Genomic DNA, 20,555 nt, shown 5'->3' with positions numbered 1-20,555 from the left:
GCAATACTGAGCTAGATGGACCAATAGTCTGACTCGGTAGAAGTGAGCTTCCTATGTTCCTATATTGGGAACCCCTGCACTAACAAATGTGTCTAGACCCATCAGAAATAGTTCAGTTCCAGACAGCATTCATTTGAATATGTGTTCATTGTCCATTTGACCATCACATAGATTCTTCTCTCCCTTCAGTGTCAAATGCCAGCACTTTCAATATCTCCATTCAGATGTCTGATGAGTTTCATAAGTTGGGACTTCTGATTGGTCAGCTGTGCCTGCGTATCTTTGACTCAGATATGACGATTGGCTCCCAGGCTATGAAAGGCATTTATTTCTTGTACTCTATTATACAGCACCAAAAGGGTAAGATAATTACTCAAGATCTAGTATTCAAACTGAGTATAGCAGAATTGCACTAATCAGAAGCCCTATTCAGACATTACATTGAATGTGCATTCAGGTGTCTGTACACATGTACATGCTATTGTTTGAATGACTGTGTGTTCATTTTTGAAATGAACCTGGGTACTGCTTCATATGTGTTCGACACAACGTGTGAATGAATACTGTTCGTGCATACAGATCTGCACATGTTTACACTGTACACACATGTGTTGAACATAATGTGTGAATAGGGTGAGAGTGCTTTATTTATTCAACAATATGCTTTTCTGCAGGCATGGCCTTGTTCCCCTTGAAACGCTTTTCTTTTCTGCCGTATTTTATTTTATTTTGATATTGGATTGTTATATATTTACAGTTGTAAGCTTCCTTGAGGGATTCATGGTGGAAGCTTACAACTGTCAATATATAACAGTACAATACCAAAGTAAAATAAAATATGGCAGAAAAGAAAAGTGTTTCAAGGGAAACAAGGCAATGCCTGCAGAAAATCCTCAATTCTGAAGGGACTGAAGGCCAGCCACTGTAATCTGAAACACATTAAGGTTGTTCACACAACCAAAGTTGGGAGGGCTACCAGAAGCCTACCTGCCTTTTCCGACATGACCAGAACCCAAAAGGGCTCCTCCGCCCACGTACCCACATGAGCGGCACAGCAACTGGGAGGTGGGGGCGGGGAGGAAGCTGGGCTGCCAGATATTATGTCCCACAATACACCACACAAGTAACACAATGCTTTAGGGACTCTCCCTGCTGCCAGGTCGCTCCTTCCCTCGGCCTCTATGGTCAAGATGGCTGCCAGCAGCTGGGAGCAGTTGCCAGCAGCATGAGCACCCACACAACCAGGCAATGAGGTAGGAGGCATGCACTTGTCCTTCTACCTCACTTTTAGCCTGGGTTAAAAAGCAGATCTACCCTGGGGAGGAGTGGTAGGATCGGGAGCGATCTTGGTGCTTCAAATGTCCCGCCCTACCTAGGGTAGCTCTGTCCTACCCCTGTAGGGCTGGCCGTGTGGACGACCTTATTGTGTCAGAAGCAGCAAACAAAGTGTTTTCAAGGTATCTTCAGAGCAGATGGCTTATTTGCTTATGTTATCTGGAGTTCACAACAGTCACTAACAAAGATGGCAAAAAAATTGTGCATAGGTTTCTTGTCTGGGAAACAAGAATTCCTTGTAAGCAAAATGGCAGCTTTCTGATAGTCTACACAAGAACTTAGCTTCTAACAAGAAGACCTTTTAATGCAGCTCCTTTAATGCATAATGGGAATTTAGTCCAACATCCTCTGGGGACCCAAGGTTAGGAACCACTGCTTTAGAGAATGGAGCCCATATATAGTCCAATCCTGTCTATATGTATTCACACCAATATGCACACAAATGCAATACAAACCCAAATTCAAATATTCAAAGTTAATTTTCATTTTTTAATTTGTATTCTGGAATGAAGGATAAGGCCACGACATGGACTAGCAATTGGATGGAGTGTTTCTGGAAAACATCATTGTCATGGAATTCCAGGAATCTGGATACTCATGCTCATTTTGTACAATATGGAGAGTGTTTTGTTTATTCATTAACTTCATATTCGACAACCATTGCCTTGTTTCTCTTTGAAAGTCTTTTCTTCTCCTGTAGAGATGGTAGAACTGAATTATTGTGCTAACAACCACTGTCACATTTGTTGTCCAGAAGCTGGAGAAAATGCTCTCTAGTGCAGTCATAAAGTGAAACAGGGACAAATAACTGATGGAAAATATCTAGAACTGAGTACCAAGTTTTGGGTGACCACCATCTGAGGGTTGGGGGGCTTGTAGGCTGTTACATAGTTAATTTAAGAAATAATGGGGGATATGGGATGGGGTTGGCATGTAAACAAAAAGAAGGAGCAGGTATTAAAAGCAAATCCCTCTTTACTAGATATTAACATGGAAGTGGAGTCCCTGGATGCAGAACAGTATGAAATCTACAAGGGGAAGTTGGGTACCTATGTACCATTAAACCCTGGGCAGAATGTCTCTCAAATTATTAAGGTAAATCAAATTATTAAGTTAAAAATTCAGTGTTCAGTGTGATGCAATATAAAGGACCTGCAAATCATAGCTCATTGTGGGCCCCATTGTATGTTTTTAACTTCATCCTGACAGGGTATGGAGGAACAAAACATAGCAACATAATACCTATTACATATTTCATGGAAATGATTTCCGTCTCATTAGAATTGTAGATTTTAATCTGTGACTTTTTATATTGTTTTAAATTTTGTACACTACCTAGAGATGTATATTCATTCATTCATTCAATTTCTATACCGCCCTTCCATGAATGGCTCAGGGCGATTTACACAGAGAAATAATAAATAAATTATATCATATCAGAGAGAGAGAGAGAGAGATCAGGTTGTATAAAAATATGATAGAGAAATAGATAGATTGATTGATTAATTAATTGATTAATGATTGATCATAGTTCACTAAGGCTGCAGTGCTATGCACACTTTGGAGACGTAAGCCCCACTGGACTCAGTTAGACTTACGTCTAAGGAAGCATGCTTACTTCTAAGGGTCCCATGATAGTAGGATTCTTCTCTCTTGACTTTTCTTAAATAAATCCAAATATAGAAAGCCTAAAGTCAAAATCCTGTACACATCTACTTGGGAGCAAGTCCCATTGAGCTCAGCTGGACTTACAGGTGGACCTTGTTATCTTCAGTCTCAGCACCCGCGTTCACGTATCTGTGGTTGGGCCATGTGTACCCGGCATCGTTATTTGCAGATACAAAAAGGGTTAAAATTTGCCTATCCGCAGTTCCTAGGTGACCGGAAATGACCTCCGACGTAATTTGATTGGAGCCGTTCTCTGGCGCTTTCCTAAAACAAACAAATAAATAATTCTCTGCAATTTTTCATGGAAAATTAGCTCAATTGGAGGTTGGGGGGCGGATAGATGGAGAACTGCATAGTATGGCTTGGTACATTATTTCTTCAATTTCTGCCTTTTTATTGCTTTTTTGTTGTTGTCCTTTTTTGCCCTCCAGGAACCTAACCCCCCATTTGCCATTGACTTAAGGTCTCATTATGTGTGGTTTTGTTATCTGCGGGAATGGAACCCCCACTGATAACAAGGTCCACCCGTATTTCTGAATAGTGTATGGGGATTGGACTGTATATAGCTATTATTTTTTTCTTTAGAATAAAAGGAGGCACCCCTTTCCTTACCATTTCAGTTGAACTCCTAGCTTAGTACTCTACAAGATGCTGCTCTGCATGTTCTTTCTTAGGAATTTGAGCCATTTCTCACATCAAGACAGATGACGGAGCTTTTGTTGACTGCGATAGGCTGCCTGAAGGAATCCAACAGAAAAACCATGGTGGCATCTTATACCATCACACATGTAATCCTGGAGGAGTACAAGCACCACTTATCCAAGCAGGTTGGAGGCTTTGGTAGCGGGGGTGGGGGGGGGGGAGGGAGGGGGAGAGGAGAGCAGTCTCTGTGGTGGTTTTTTCAGAGCTGCCACTGACATTTTATAGCCTGCAAACATACAGCCTGAAGATGGTAAATGGATCTGAGGTGAAGAGCCATATGTCTTCCCAGTAGTACTCCGCTAGCAAGGCTGTCTCAGTTGCTCGCAAGATGTTTTCCTGTGTTGATGCCTAATTATTAATTAACTGACTCCAGCTGCCTGCACCAATTTTGGGGAGAAATAAAAGAACCCAAGTAAAGCATGTTCATTTCTTTTCAGACTTGGAATGTAGTTTTCCATGTACAAAATATGCGCCAAGAAACCTTCAGAATTAGCAGTGAAGGATGTCTGGCCGAAAAAGAGTTTTTCCTTGTGGTTGTCTGTAGCAATTGCTGCAGTTTGGCGGGGTAGAGGCAGCTCATTTAAACTGACCTTTTCCATGCAGCATTCTGATTTGTATCATGTAATGTGGTTCCTCCCCTCTGCACTCCATATTTCCAGTAGGGCTCATTTAATTTAAGCTTGCTTTCCCCCTCATCCCCTTCAAGATTCCAGAAATTGTGGATAAGATATACCTGCAGCTTGGTTCCATCTATCACTACCAAAACAGACAAATAGTGATGAAGGTCATGTGCAGCCTGGCTCACACCTACATGCAAGAAGTATGCAATGCCCTTCTACAATGTTGTTTTCCCATTGACAGGTACGTCGCTCCAGGATCCCTGGCATGCTAAAAGCTCTGCCTCTCTGGTCCAGACTCCTCTCCCTTTTTTGTTTTTGTTTCTTAAGACATCCTGGAGAATGCATTACAGATTATCCTTCTCTCCCATCTGCATTCTGGCACCCGCAATTCAGAAAATATGAATGTGTCATGACTCTGGACCTGGGGACCCCCTCTCCCACTCGATGGATGGGGCAGATAGTTCAGGGGGTGGGACAGGCTGGGAGGATCCTACAGCCCAGATCCCAGGTGCCCCCTTGCTGCTGGGACTCCCCACAGCAGGAGAACTAGAACCAGTATCCCCACCGTGACCTGGGGATACAGCCCTTCCTTCATTCTCTGATTTAGAGGAGTCCCTTGAGGACCTGCCAACCCAGAGAGATGTCCTGCAGAGCCTCTGGAGTCAGTGCTTAGAAAATCATGCAAGACCCCATTAAACAACAGAGCCTCCCTGAGGAACGAACCAGCCAGTCCACTCTACCTTGGCAGCAGCTATATAAAAATTGGCACTCAGCTCCAAGGATTTGCTGGAGCAACATCCATCTCATGCCTGTTGTGTGCAGCTTTGTGGATTGTCTGTCCAAATTCTGTGTCTCTCCTGGATTCCTTCCTCAGCAGTGGCCCCAGCTCAGCCTGGAATGGGATCGTATTTATTTTATTTATCTTCAAATATGTACTGTATGCTTTCTTTCAAACAGCCGGTGTGGTGTAGTGCTTAGAGTGTTGGACTAGGACCAGGGGAACCCAAGTTCAAATCCTCGTTCAGCCATGAAGCTTACTGGGTGACTCTGGACCAGTCACTTATTTCTCAGCCTAGCCTACCTCACAGGGTTGTTGTGTGGGTGTACAACATTGCTCTGGGCTCCTTGGAGGAAGAGGGGGCTATAAATGTAGTAAATAAATAAACTAAACAGGTCCCCAAGATAGCTCAAATGATAACAAAATTCAACAAAACTCTAGATGTAATAACTTACATTAAAGCAACAAAAGCTAAAAAAGAGCAACAAGAGAATAAAGGCGATTAGGACTAACTAATGATACTAGAGAGCATGTGTTTGAGGACACCAGAATTCTCTTTCAAGCTGGATATTAAGCACACAATGTTAAGCACCCACAAAAGGCGGGGGGTTGGGCAAAAGGAGTTGTGGGGCATGCTAGAAAAGCTCCACTTTGTAGTCATCTCAAAATGAAGTGAAGGAAGTACCATGTAGATGGTCTAATTAATTCTACATAATACCCCCTCCAATAACATTAAGACTCTTCACAAACTGCAGCCATGAGCTTTTATATCAAGCCCAACAGTACCTTATTCTTCTACTCTACCCTACCATGCCCTGCTTTTCTGTTGTTCTGCTTAATGTTTTTCTGCTTAACATCTACCCAGAAGAATTCAAAAGTGTGCTCAGTACTTTGTGAACCTTTAGTTGGTCCTAATAAAGGTATTATTCAACTACTCTTACTTAAGCCTGGGGTTCTCAAACTTGGGTCCCCAGTTGTTACTGGACTTCAATTTCCATAATCCCATTAATAGCCTATGGCCATTGTCACTGGGTATTATGGGAGTTGATGTCCAACAACATTGAGGCAAGATGCTGCTAAATACCAGTTGTAGGGGAGTAAAAGCAGGAGAGAGGGCAAGCCCTCACCCACTGTGAAAAACAGGATGCTAGACTAGATGGGCCTTGAGCCTGATCCAGTGGGTCTGCTCTTATGTTCTTATCTGGGGTCCCAAGTTTGAGAACCCAAGTAAGCAGAACATGCTATCTGTGGTGGATTGGTTCCTGTGGACTCCACCTTTTCAGCAGTCATTGCTCTCTGAAGGCTTCTTCTCAGAGCAGGATAACATTATGAATACATGGCCTTAAATGTGTCCTTTTCCACTCCTGAACATGCAGGTTTGCCACTGAGATGTGGTATGTGTTGACCAAAGAATGCTCCTATGATGAACTAACTGAACTTATGAACATACTCCTGAAAAATCTGCAGACAAACCCAAGGACCACTGGAGACTACATCGCACCCCTGATTGTAAGGAAGTATTCAAACCTCACACACACACACACACCCTTTCTTGCAGAAAGGAGCAAAATTGCTGGACCTTTTTTTTTAAAGTGCTCTCTAACAAGTTCCAGTATTTTTCTTGGAACTCCTTCTTCAAATGTGACAAAATCCCTTGAAGGAAATAGTGTGCAGGCTGTGTGCAGATTGTCACATCATATGACACATATGTATGTTGCTGCATGTATATGCACTGGAGAAATGTGACAGGACTGTGACTTCCTAGCACATGTACACACTGACTGTGTTCAGATGTAATGCTAAACAAAGCAGCCATGAGCCTCAAGTCTGAGTCCTCCTTCCACTCCTTGCACTTCATCATGATCAGAAACTTAGAAACTTCTAATTGCAGTGTGCAGCAAACCATAGTTTGCCATGCTTTCAGTCCTGGTAAACTATGGTTTGTTCTACTATGGTTTGCCCACAAGCCAAGATCCTAAAACAGAATCAGACTGTGGTTTGGGCTCCTAGTATAAGAGCACAATATGGTTTGTGCAAACCAAAGCTTTCTAGGTTGGGATACAATAGCAAACTGATTTGTTGCTAACCACAATTAGAAGCTTCTGATTACAGTGCAAAAGGGGAGGAAAAAAGAAGCACATGAGCCTGAGGCTCTCAGAGGCTTGAGCTTGCAACACTAAACTGTGACTTAGCATTACATTTGAATAGCCCCTGTGTCTTTGTGATAGTCACATGCAGCCAATGCAGCATGCTATTTCCTGCAGGAAGTGCTCTCCATGTAGGAATTTTGTCATGTTCAAAGGGGCTTGAAGGTAGCATATCCCAGACACTATCTATGAGACACTATCTCATAGACACTATCTATGAGTCTTTTGTATTCCATGTGTCAATATGTCATGTGAAGTATAGAACCTAGAATACTGATATCTTTTCCAATATTGCTGCTCCTACTCACAAGGGGAAATATTAATAGTAATAATAATTAATAATAATTAATAATATAAAACAGTAATACATAAAAATGCACAATAATAATCAGGGGTGAATAAATGTTGGCGTAGTTTATCAGCCAGACAAAATATTCGTCAAGCTATATTGGCACATTGCTCGTTAGGACATTTTTTTACTCGTCAGGCATCATTTTCCACCAGGCTAGTAGATTTCTGCAGGCCTGATAATAATACAAAAAATTGTATAGTGATGAAGAAGTCATTAGGGCAGTTCACACAATCATAATTAGGGAGATAATTTGGGAGCTGTGCACACTCCCATTTGCTGACCATCCGTAAAAGCCAAGGTCAGAGACACTGTCTGTGCTCATGTGCAAAGCAGCAGCTGAGCCGTAGGACTTTCCTCCTACCTCATTCAACATCTGGGTACAGCTTCTGAGTAGGAGGGAGCTCTCTGACACGAGCATGAACAATGCCTCTGACCTTGGACTGGATAGGGAGGACAGTTGCTCTCCCACTGATGAATACAAAAGAATCACCACTTTTAAAGGCGCCTCTTTGTTCAGTTATCAGGGTTATAATGAGTGTTGTCCCCATATTACAGGGCAGGGGACGCCTAAGACTCAGTGATAGTGTTGTCTGTAAGGCAACCTAGTGAATGTATCAGCCAAAACAGATGTAGCACTAATCGCATCATTTTTGCTACATTTTTTTCTTAAGTAAAAAAGCAGCCATAAAGGGGATATCAGGATTGGCACCACAGTGTGCAGGGAGTGGGCATATAACCATTTTCCTTCATACCAACTAAAATGCTTCTATAAGCCGCAGCTTCCATTACTGCCACCCCCACCATTGGCTACTATTTTTGTTTAGGCAAAACAACAGAAACAGAAATTATGATCCTGAGCCAACGACAAATCTGAGCAATTTTCTGGTTCACAGTTCAGCCTAGATGAAAATAGATGAAAATATTTATTTATTTATACGTTTATTCCCCGCTCTTCTTCCAAGGAGCTCAGAGCACTGTACATGGTTATGTTTATCCTCATATCATTCCTGGGAGGTAGATTAGGCTGAGAGATAAGTGACTGGCCCAGAGTCACCTAGTGAGAAGCCGCTTCCAGTCTGTGTAGACCAGGGATTCTCAAACTTGGGTCCTCAGATGTTTTTGGACTTCAACTCCCATAATCCCCAGTCCCAGTGGCCTTTGGTTGGGGATTATGGGAGTTGAAGTCCAAAAACATCTGAGGACCCAAGTTTGAGAATCCCTGGTGTAGACAATACTGAGCTAGATGGACTTATAGTGTGACTCAGTATATGGCAGCTTCCTATGTTCCTATGAGTTTCAGGGCTGAATGGGGATTTGAACTCAGGTCTTCCAGGTCCTAGTCTAACATTGTAACCACTACATCATGCTGGCTCTCTATATATATCCATGAGCTATCTGTCCTTCAGATTACACCAGAAGACAGCATGTTCTCCTCCAATTTCATTCATGTGGGTACAAAAAAAATTTTTTTTTTAATATCAGTTCCAGTCCTTAAAGTAACTTGGATTGTTGTTATCAAGCCTCAGAATCTGTTTCAGAAGCTTTCATTGAGCTTTGGTTGTATCCTATATTCTACTGGGCTGCCTGCTGGTCTGCGACAGTATCAATAAAGATTGATTGATATATTCTGCATTAATTTGAACCATTTTTCTTGACTGGCTGGGAAAGAGGACACTTCTGAGCATATGCTTCCTACCCTCACTAGCAACTCACTTATATATCTGAGATTACCAAGTAAGGAAAGATTAAAAGTGTGGTTTTTAGAGAATGCAGCTTCAAGGCTTCTTGGACTATGATGTCTCTGATTTTAAAGCGTTAGGGCAGGCATTCCCAGCCTTGGGTCCTTAAGCCATTGGGGCGGGGGATGATGTCATCGAACAACATCTGCGGACTCAAGGTTGGGAACCTCTGCCTTAGAAAGATCATTGGTAAGTAAGAGCCATGCTGCTGTAGCTTCCAAGCTGGACAGTGGTTGTCCATGCCATTTCAGTATCTTCCTTCACAGGATCTAAGCACACAAACCCTACTTTCATTGTACAGTGTGCTCTTGAATACAGTTTCTTTCACTGCCTGAACAGTGGCAGCTGGCCACTCCCACCAGGGTCAAACCTGTAGAAACTGAGTGTGTTGTTCATCAGCTAGTAGCATTCAATTAAATTAACATAGTGAAGGTTTTTAAAGTTTCCTCCCACCAATTATATTCCCCATTATATAACACCAGTTTGACCAATGAAACTCCCTACCATGGGATGCAATTGATATAGGTTCTAAAAATTTTGAGGTTATAAACACCTGATGACTATAAATTAACAGAGAATTGGACATGGATTCCTGTACTAATTTCAAAGGACAGAAAATGCAAATACAAGATCTTTTATTGGACTGGCATAATTTTGTAGCAGATTATGAAAGCTTCAAATTTCATACAATTCTTCACTGGCTATTTTAGGGGATCTAGTGAATCTAGTGAACCCAATGGTGCAACGAGGAAATGACTTGATTATCAGGCCAGAGGTTGCCAGTTTTAATCCCCGCTCGTATGTTTCCCTGACTCTGGGAAATACCTATATTGGTCAGCAGCTATATAGGAAGATGCTGAAAGGCATCATCTCATACTGCACGGGAAGAGGCAATGGTAAACCCCTCCTGTATTCTACCAAAGACAATCACAGGGCTCTGTGGGTGCCAGGAGTTGAAATCGACTTGATGGCACATTTTACCTTTAGTAAGTGAATAAAAAAGCTCTTGATCACGTTTGCTGATGCATTTGAATCTGACAACTGTTGGAAACGGAATATTAGTCGTAGTCACTAGTCACTAGTAGTCACTATAGTCACTAGCCAGAGACATGGCACTTTGCTCTCCACATTTGAAAATAGTCCACCTTCTCTATTGAATTTAATATTTTAAAGCAGAGACCTAATTGATTCTTTATTCAGGATGATGACTTTACAGATGTTAGTCTATTCTGAATCCTAGGTTTATCATCCATTATAAGATATGCCATTCCTTTAGTGTTCCACGGAGTGTATTGCCACAAGGGGGAGTAATATAAACTATCCAATTAGAATATACTTCATTAAAGATTGCTATTTTGGCATCCAATTAAAATTAATTATGTTGTTTGTGAGCTGTGGAAACAAATATGGTGAAGTCTATAATTAGCCCTGCATTTGTAAATAGGGAAGACAAGCAACACTATCTCTGTGTTAGTGGGAGCCGCTCTCAGGCCTCTAGAGCAAGCTGTATAGATTCAGAAACTGAGAGTGTTTTACTCTTTTCTGTTTGAGTTAGAGAAACATAAAGCTTTTTCATCACCCAGACTCCCCTGTGATCAAAGTCACCTGATATTATGTATGTCCTTAGCATCATTGACCCTGCAATGTAATTTGTCAGTATTGTCAGCTCCATATCTTTTGTATCTGAATGTATTTTGTTGTTAGTATTTGAACTGTATTCTGTAATCTCAGTTTACACTCATGGTTTTGCTATTAAAACTGAAGTCATAAGTAACTAAGACCCATTGAATGAGGGTTACTTCTGAGTTCAACATGCTCGGGATTGGACTCCATATGTCTTTATTGTCTCAATTAACATCCACACTGGCCAAAATCATATATCTGTTAACTAGGCTTTCAGGCTAGGCCAATTTATATTTCCATGTAGGTCTACACAGGCTACTATGTTGTGGACCATCACCCTGTCCCCATAAAGAAGTCTTCATATCCAAAACCCAGGAGGAAAATGTTAGAATAGTGCTAGAATGATATCCCTTGCAGTGAAATGAAATCACTGAGGAAGATATCTTTCAATGGTGTCTCTTTCCCTTTCCCAGACAGCCAGCGCTTTCCGCAGGGTGTTAGCTGTGCCGAAATGCTCACATGTGGCTCTCTACATTTACCCCCGGCTGCTGCTGACACTGCTTGTTCAGGTGCACTATAGCATCAGGCACCAAGTAAGAAGGAATTCAGTTTATCAGGAGGAATTAAACCCTGTGAGGTAAATATCAGCGAGGCAAAACTGCAGAGGGAGCAGCTGGGCTGAACGCTTTAGCAAACATTCCTTTGGGGGGGGAAGTGTTCACTGGGGTAAGGGTCAAAAGGAGGTTGGGTAGGAGTGAAACCCAGCCAGGACCTTTCCACTGGGAAGGCCTCCAGTGTTTCCAGCACTACTGCCACACCTGCCACCACTACACAGGGGCAGCATTAAAGGAGGGAAAAGTCTAAAGATACCCATGCTGCTACCACCATCGTAATCAGAAAACCTCTCCCTAAAAAATTTCAGGCAAAATCTCCTGAAATCTTCCCCCACCCACTGCCCATTTTAACCACCTGCAATTTGGGGAGCAAAAATGAGGGGGGCACTTTTGAACTACATCAGCAGTACTTTTCCTAAGTGCTCTGTGTGCTTCACCAAAATTCTTTTTTACAGTCTTTTTATCTGCCATGTAAAGAAGGGAAGTATTATTACCTCCATATTGTGGGCGAGACTCGTAGTGACTTGCCAAAGGCCACTGCATGAGGCTGAGGTGGCCTTCAAATTGGGAGCTTATTAGCTCATCCTCTATGATGCATCTGCTCTCTGATATGTCTTATTTTTCTGTTGGGAATTCAGCTTTCTTGTGAAAGCGCTGAAGACTCTTCTTCTAGCTGTGAAATGCTTTTTCGAGTCTGCCTTTGAGAAGGAGCGGGGCTGGGAGCTGCTCACCAGTTCTGAAGATCACCATCGAGGGGTAGGCCTTTTTGCAAGGTGAGTAGTCAAATATTGCAACAGCACGCCAAACATTCAAAACGCCCAAAGCAGAGTTAACTGCTCACAATAACGGCATGCATCTGTGATATGTGTTCTAACCAGAGTCCTGATTCAGAACTCCTATCATTATGACCTTCTGAGGATCTTGTACCTTCTGGTTCCCTTCCTGGAGCGAGGCGATGAAGAGCACCAGATCACAGCAATGGCTTTCTTTGTTGAAGTAAGAACTGCACAAACAATATTCACGCTGTGCAATTATAGAAGCATTTGTGGGAATGCAGAGTAACCTGAGGATGCAGAGTGGCTCAAAGGATCCCTGTGCAAATATTGGGGAAAGTTCCTGTGTGAATCTGCTGGGCATTATCAGGCAGCTGTTACTGATGGAGTAAGTGGACAAACAGAGTAGAGTAGAATAGACTTGTACCTGAAAAAAGCACAATCCTATTGCATTACTTAGGAGGCAGGGAATGCAAGTCAAAACTGCACATTCGTTGTGTACAAAATACATACATGTAAATAATATTTGGGCTATAAAATCAAGCAGATTTTACTTTTTAAAAACAACAATTCAGCCCTGGAAAATATAGTAATAAACAATGACAGAATTCGTAATATTTGAGACAGCATGTCAACTACCTCATTATCAGGTTTGTGGCTTTACCAGTGACATACCTACCTTACCAAGAATTTTAAAACCATGTGTCCAGTGTCCAACATATCCTCCAAATGAACATAGGAAGCTGCCTTAGACAGAGTCATTGGTCCAGCTAGCTCAGCATTGTCCATCCTGACTAGCAGCAGCTCTCCAAGTTTTCAGGTGGGAGTGTTTCCCAGTCCTACCTGGAGATTCCGGGGATTGAACTTGGGACTTTCTACATGCAAAGCAGATGCTCTACCACTGTACTACAGTCAGTGAGAAATAGAAAGACCTATCAACAACAAATATTGATATACCACTTTTGCCCAGTTAGCAGACCCCTGCTTTTACCATGGGGCAAATGTGGAATCTGAAAGCACCATCCAGCTTCTCAGGAGACTTCAACTTCTTTCAGACATTACAAAATTAGTACAGGTTTAAATGAAATTAAAATAATTCTTGCTTAACATTACATTGGCTCTAGTAGGATTTGTTAAATTAGTCTGTCTTTGTGATATTTGAAAACACATTTGGGGCAGGGTTTTTAGACAATGAACTAAAAACCACCAGGTGTTATCAACTTTTGGTTCCCAGATATTGTTGGATTAAAACTCCCATCTTCCCCAGCCTTTGGCCATTGGCCAAGACCCATCAACATCTGGGGACAAAGAGCTGGGAACTGCTGGACTGCACATTACACCATTGGATGACATTGCCCCCTTCCTCTGATTAAGTACTGTACACCAAACTGAGAACTAGAATGCTCATACTACAACTGAATGCAACACAGAGAAGATACAAGTTTCTTAAGACACAGGAGAGATTTAATTCTTTCTCCTGCAAGCTCTTTGCCAAACATGGTCTCATTCATAGACCAAGAAGCAGATTGCCAATCCCACAGAATAGCTGCTGTGCTGTGAACAATTCCACAAGTCCGCAATTGATAACTGACTGCCAGAGCAGGCTAATTAATTTTCAGCATCTTAATCTTTTTTGGTGAAGTTTGTCCCTAGGAAAAAACTGAGGGAGGCAACTGCTTGTCCACCTACAGTATCTCTTACTGATCTGTTTCCCCACCCCACCCCTCTCTTTTAGCTTCTTGTTATGTCAGAGGCTAAAAGACTTCCAGATCTATATTGCTTGAATCGCCTAAAGGAAGGACTGGATAATAAGAACACAGTTATCCGGGCATTGTGTATTCGAGGTCTGGTTAACATGGCAGACTGGCCGAGGAAGGTAAATAGCATAACCCATCATTTTATTCCACACAGGGGTGTAGCTATAGTTGAGTGGATGGGTTCAAAGACCCTGGGCCCCTGAGCTCCTGAGGGCCTCCCAACTCCATCCCTCTCTGTTTTCTTCATTATCTCCCTCACTCTGAGGGGCCACCAGAGAGAGGGGCGAACACAGGCCCCCTATCCCCTAGCTACACCTCTGATTCCACAAAAGCCAGTGAAATAATGGCAGGACTATAACTGGGGATTTCTTTTGATTCCAGTGGATCTCTTAGAGTTGCTCAGATTCCAGTCCTGCAAAGCTGATCGAAAGCTTAACCACAGTGGGCCAGTTCCGATGAACACAGACCCCTACACCTGATAACATCACAACTGTAGCAAGAGCATGCCCTAAATTTCACTAAAGGGTCGACATGATCTCAGCACATCTTCTAATCATGTGGAGGGGTGTTCCTCGGAATTGCCCCTCTACATGCACTACAAAACCCTGGGTCCATTCATATGCTAAAATACATGGTGTGGGTGGGGGGCAGATGCAATGGCCTATAGACCTACACTCTGTTACTACACTTAAAAATAAGACTAGGAAATTGATGCTATTGAGAAGTATTTTTCATGGGCTTGCCCTGTTGGAGAAAATGCACGCTAGGACTTTTTCTGGAGCTTCATGTTCTTTCTCTTTAAAATGATGTTGTGTCAAATCCACTGTTCTGTTTTTAAACTTAAAATCAGAATCGTTCATCTATAGTGTGATATATTAACTGGATCCCTGGAACTTAAATTACCAATTTCTTTATAGGATATAAAGATCTTATTGCCAGCCATGACACAAGGCCTTTCTGGAATGAACGGGAAACTGTTTCTGGAGAGTGTCACTGAAATTGAGAAGATTCTTACAGGCCCAGAAAGTGCAGATAGCATTTACAACATCACCCTTTATCTTCAGGAGCTCTTTGATGATGTAGGAAAACTGTGTGTGTTGGGGGTTAGGAAAACTGTGCTAGTTGGATTTTGTTGCAAACCAGACAGATGGGACTGTCTCTTGGCTTGCAGTAAAATCCAACAAGCACAATTCTCTAGAAATTTTCCCTTGAGGCCCCTTAATAACAAGAGCCATTGTGGTGTAGTGGCTGAAGTGTTGAACTTAGACTGGAGAGTCCCAAGTTCAAATCCCCATTCTGCCATAGAGCAAACGAGTAACCTTGAGTCCAGGTTAGTCCAGACAGCCTAGCCTATCTTACAGGGTTGTATGTTGTAAGAATAACACAACAGGGTTGTAAGAAGAACATGATAGGGAAGAACAATGTGATTCATTCTGAGGAGGAAAGGCAGCATAAAAATGAAATAAATAATCCTCTAGTACGTAACTCCCTAATGAAATTCAATAGGGATGAGATGAACCAAAACTGAGGCAGAAAACTACAAGGCTCCTCATGGTGTCAATAGTAGTAGTAGTAATTATTATTTATAGTAATTAATAATAATAGACTATATTATGTCACCTACTATTTGCTGTCTACTTTACTACAGAAGACCCAGGAATACTACCTCATTATATGAATGAGAAAATGGTCAAAACTAATCAGGTGTTATATCATTTTTATGTCAAACTCAGAATGCATGTTCAGGCCATGCATGCAAATACCTTTTTAAGAGGTGGGCTTCCAACTGGAAGTGCTTTTTATTTCCAGAAGACTGCCCACAGGCACATGTCCTGATTGGGACTGTGGCACATGGGAATGGGAGGGATGTCTCTTCCTACCCAAAACTGTTTCCCCAAAGCTGCATTCTGCCCCCAAATCAGCTATTTGCTGAGAGAGAGAGAGAGAGAGAGAGAGAGAGAGAGAGAGAGCGCAATTTGACCCTGACTCTCTGCTGAGACAAACTCATTGGCTTCCATTGTTTTAATGCTTCCAGGAGAGAGAAAGCATACGTGCTTCCGCCATATTTCTTTTTGGGAAAATGGTGAAAATCGCTAAGAAAAACAATGAACTCAGCATAAGGCAACAAATACTAGAAAATATAATTCCATTATTTCTGCATCTCCAGGAGGAGGACTCTGACATAACCCAGGCAAGTTCCCGTTGACATTCATTTATCAATTTCCAGTGAATCATCAAGATACTCACCAAACAGATCTTTCAAACAAAAGTACTAATCCAGCCTTTTTCTTATTCTTTGGACACACACATGCTTCCTTGAGTTGATACATTTTAAACCTAGATACTCACAGTCCTTATATGACAGCAGCAAATAGCAGGTGTGTTCTTTGTACAAGTTATTCAGTAGGTGGATAATTTACTTTCTGAACAATGAAAATTCTGTATAACCCACTGTATCTTGCAGAATTGTAAATACACCTTAGATGAATCCACTCAGTTTCTGGGATGGAAACTACCAAAGCAAGTTGTCTGCGAAAAGGCCTGGTATGAGCATGAAGAAGTTCTGGATGAAATCTGCCAGTATTTGGTAGGTTGTCTACAAAGTCTAACAGTCTGAATGATTCTTAGGTTGAGAATAATAGAGAGGTTGCCAGCTTAGATGAATTCTCTCTCTTGTTTACAAATATATAAATATGTACACACACACACACTGTACGTACGTACGTACGTACGTACATACATACATACATATTCATGCATATTAAAGCTTCCTGTCATCTAGGCTGAACAAGGCCACAAGAGGAAAAACAAGTTTATACAGTTTTAAAAGCTTAAGATGACAAATCTGTTCATGAGACACTGGATGCCTAGTCATACAGACGTAGAATCACAGAATATTAGTGTTGGAAAGCGCCTTGGAAGTCTTCATCCCCTCCTAGCTGCAGTAATCTGTCACAGCAGCATCCTTGATAGATTACTGTCCAGTCTCTGTTTGGAAACCTCCAGTGAAGGAGAAGCTACCGCTCTGTAAGATGGACCGATGTTCCACTACTGAGCAGCTCTTTCAGTCGGATAATTTCTCCTAACATATAGCCTGAATCTGGTTCCTTGGAGTACCAACCCATTGGTTCTGGTCCTGCCTTCAGAAGCAGCAAGAGAGAACAAGTCCATCCCTCCTTCTGTGTCACAGGTTTGCAGACAATCTCATGAAGTGTTATGTAGGGTTTTCATAATTTAGTTTTTAATACTGGACTCAACTTTCTTTTTTCTTTCTTTCTTTTTTGGTACTTATTAAAAAGTCATATAAAAGCCAGGACAGATTTAAACCAGTATATATAATAATGATAGCATTTAAACAGTGTGCAAGTGTGCAAACCATATATTATTTTAGCCCTTCAGCCACCCTGTGAGGCAGGCCAGTATTATAGATATTGGTCTGGGTAATCTTTTGCCTACTAGTAAGTTAATGACTGTTGAAATAAGAGCCAGGGGTGTCCTAGATCATAACTCTTTCTCTTAGTGCCTTTACTTGCTTGAAATTTGTGAAAATTACTCAGTTTACTTTTAGTTTGTGATAATACAATTTATGCATTTCTTGAGTTTTCAGGTACAGAAACACCAGGGAACTCTCCAGAGATTCTTGTACCAAAGCCTTTTCTACACCGCGAGTCCACTTCTCCCTATACGAAGGGCTTCCATCATGTTCCTTGGTAAATGAAAAAGAATTTGGCCCCTCCCCATTCTTGTATGTTCTTATAGCAGAGTGAACTGTTCATGTCTTGGTGCCTTTACTTTTTGATCTTCATGCTTTTTAGTGTTAGGAGTAATTAAAAACAATGCAAAGAACAGTCCTACTAAAGGAATGCCAGCTGAGATGCTTTGCTAGCATGTGTTCATACAGGATTCTCTAATTGGGACTTCCCCAGTTTCTACCATGCAAATGTACATTTTATGTTACATCTGTTATGGCCTCTATGTACCAAAATCAGTAAGATTATTTTGCTGGCTTCAGAACCTAATTCATACTCTCTTTCTCAGGCAACTGTGTAGAGCAGTGTTAGGAAGCCTGTCAAAGGGAATATCTTTAAAGTTGCAGTGCTAAACGTGCTGCTTTGGAATTTTAATTGTAAAAAACAGACTTGCTTTTTAAGTCTGTTTTACTTGAAAAGGAAGTATGCAAGTATCAGTATGTAAATTGCTACTAGAATATGACTCAGAGAAATGAGAATTAATTGCTTATGTGGTGACTTCAGGTTTTCTTATACTGCATATGGACAGCAAGGCACAAAAAGTAGACTTGGATGTCATAAATCATGGTAAGTTACGAGAGAAAATCCTTGTCGTAATATGTCTATGTGCTACTAGATAAAGAGAACAAATATAAAAGCAAGGCAAAAAGACTTCAAGTGCGATCCTAAGCATATTTAGGTCCCAGTGAGTTCAATGGGGCCTAGACTCTAGTAAGTGTGCTCAGGATTGCACACCTGAGGGATTAGGGACACTCTGTTCCACTTGTATAGACAGCATTTCCCACCCACCCCCTGTACTTGCTTGCAATTAGATGGAGTTATTTTAATATTATACATTTCACTTGTATCATGATGTGGGTTAAATTCAGTACAGACTAGAGCTTACACTATATCTCACATATAGCCCTGAATGCCTCTATTAAATTTTAGCTAGCTGCCCCATTCTGTCTGACAAAATGTAGCAAGCTGTCCCACAAAATTTGTAAGTGGTTTCATTGTGCACGGCAGGTATGAAAATAAAAAACCTTGTGCAATTGTGGGCTAATTAATGTATTAAAGTATTTTGATGTGTGATGATAAAAGCTCTTTCATTATCACCAGGGAATCTTCTATTTGCATTATGCCTGTTCATAAAATACAGTTTCTCCCACTATAAAGGTTCCTGTAGGGAAAGAATGGTAGTTTGGTCCCCAAACAGCAGATCAAAACCAGTTTGGTGAGAAAGCAGCAAAGCAAGAGGTCTTGAGACAGTTTTTTAGTATTGAAGAACTACAAGGATTTATTTAAAAGTGACAAACAAATGTGAAAGAGCCTGCAGTTTATTTCAGCTGTAGCTCATGGCTTAAGAGAGATCAAAACAAACAGCCATCTCTGGAGAGACAAAATGGAGACTAACACTGGAAGAACCAAGAGGGGAGGACTTTTATCCATGACCCTAAAAAACTCCAGTGGTCACTATGAGACATTGCAGCTAAGAGCTGATGTTGCCAGGGTCCTAGCTCCAACAGTTCCCATCTCCAGTTAGTGTGGGAGAAGTCTTTCTTCCACCTGCCTAGTCCAGACGTTCATGTATAATGCATTTCAAGCAGAGTACTGCTATTCACACCTATACCTATTGATGGGTGAAATACAATGCACATGTACATAATCAGATATAAACTCACTTTCCTTTGCATTCCTCAGTCACACTAAAAATTACATTCTATGTCATGATTTCAGAGAACTGAGGTACAGTGAGGAGGCCTACATGACATGGTCACAACTGGGCTGTAGTTCATGAAATCTGGCTCTGTCAAGGACACTGTTGACTTCTACTATATGAGGAATCTCGTATTTCCAAAAGCAAATTTCCGCCCTCAGAATGGCAAAATATTAAAAATGTAGAACTGCTAATATCTTGGTGATTACTCGAAGCAGGCCTTTTTCCATTAAGGACAGAGGCCTTTCCCCTCTCATTGTATTTTGCACACAGCTATCTCCAGTGCACACTGGTCCCTGATAATAAACTCCATGGAGGGGAACAGGCCTGTCAGATTTTGTAACTAAAATGAGGTACAAAATGAAGAACATTTATTCGGTTTATTCTAATAAATATCCACCATCACCTTTCTCAGAAAACAATGAAGGTTTTTTAATACAGGATATTTAGTATTAATGATGATCCTGATTAGAGTCCCTTGAGTGTTAATTATTCCCTTTCATTTTTAGCTCTTGAAGTCCTGCTGCATGACAATGATGAATCTGTGTGCCTAGCTGCAGCTCATGCCCATGAACGTGTTTTTGCAGTGCTTTCTCAGCAGCTGAATGGATCAGATGGCAAATGCAAGCCAGTGGCCAGTGACACTAATGAAAAGCAGATCAGGAATGTCAGACCCCAGAGTGCCACTTCTATCCGCAGCAACTCTTCTAATTTATTAAGTATTATTTGCCTCTGGAAATCAGCCAACAAAAAGTAATACTTGGCTGGAGGAGAGAAAGGAGCTTGGTATACACTTCTTCAGAACAACAAAAGGGCTGTGAAAATCACCTTGCTTCAGCAAGAAATGGGAAACAACCCCACAAAAGGAATAACTGATTTGCCAACTGCCTGGATAATAAAAAGCACTGGTTCCCCACAGAATCTAGTCTGTTGAGCATTTGCTTGGTAGAGTAGCATTACAAAGTGATTTTCTATACCAGAGATGAAGGTATGCCCCAG

General features: G+C 41.5%; 1 protein-coding gene across 24 annotated transcripts in view; it reads left to right on the top strand.

Moving 5' to 3' along the window:
• Positions 1-20,477, top strand: part of PARS2 (prolyl-tRNA synthetase 2, mitochondrial) — a 44,688-nt gene extending 24,211 nt beyond the window's left edge. For 7 of the 24 annotated variants that reach the window (XM_053243675.1, XM_053243688.1, XM_053243671.1 and 4 more), the window contains 15 exons: positions 225-360; positions 2,318-2,430; positions 3,678-3,830; positions 4,412-4,566; positions 6,480-6,612; positions 11,438-11,601; positions 12,217-12,351; positions 12,457-12,574; positions 14,087-14,227; positions 15,026-15,187; positions 16,144-16,299; positions 16,573-16,695; positions 17,716-17,818; positions 18,362-18,424; positions 20,066-20,477. In XM_053243675.1, the coding sequence (XP_053099650.1) occupies positions 225-360; positions 2,318-2,430; positions 3,678-3,830; positions 4,412-4,566; positions 6,480-6,612; positions 11,438-11,601; positions 12,217-12,351; positions 12,457-12,574; positions 14,087-14,227; positions 15,026-15,187; positions 16,144-16,299; positions 16,573-16,695; positions 17,716-17,818; positions 18,362-18,424; positions 20,066-20,313 (2,103 nt within the window). In that variant the 3' untranslated portion in view covers positions 20,314-20,477. Of the gene's footprint in view, positions 1-224; positions 361-2,317; positions 2,431-3,677; positions 3,831-4,411; positions 4,567-6,479; positions 6,613-11,437; positions 11,602-12,216; positions 12,352-12,456; positions 12,575-14,086; positions 14,228-15,025; positions 15,188-16,143; positions 16,300-16,572; positions 16,696-17,201; positions 17,299-17,708; positions 17,819-18,146; positions 18,278-18,361; positions 18,425-20,065 lie in introns of those variants that run through there. The other 17 variants (XR_008305720.1, XM_053243678.1, XM_053243680.1 and 14 more) reach the window with 17 other exon arrangements.
• The last annotated feature ends 78 nt before the right edge of the window (positions 20,478-20,555 follow it).

This window comes from Hemicordylus capensis, chromosome 4 (assembly GCF_027244095.1).
Source record: "Hemicordylus capensis ecotype Gifberg chromosome 4, rHemCap1.1.pri, whole genome shotgun sequence".
NCBI lineage: Eukaryota > Metazoa > Chordata > Lepidosauria > Squamata > Cordylidae > Hemicordylus > Hemicordylus capensis.
This window is presented reverse-complemented; position numbering and strand designations above follow the sequence as displayed.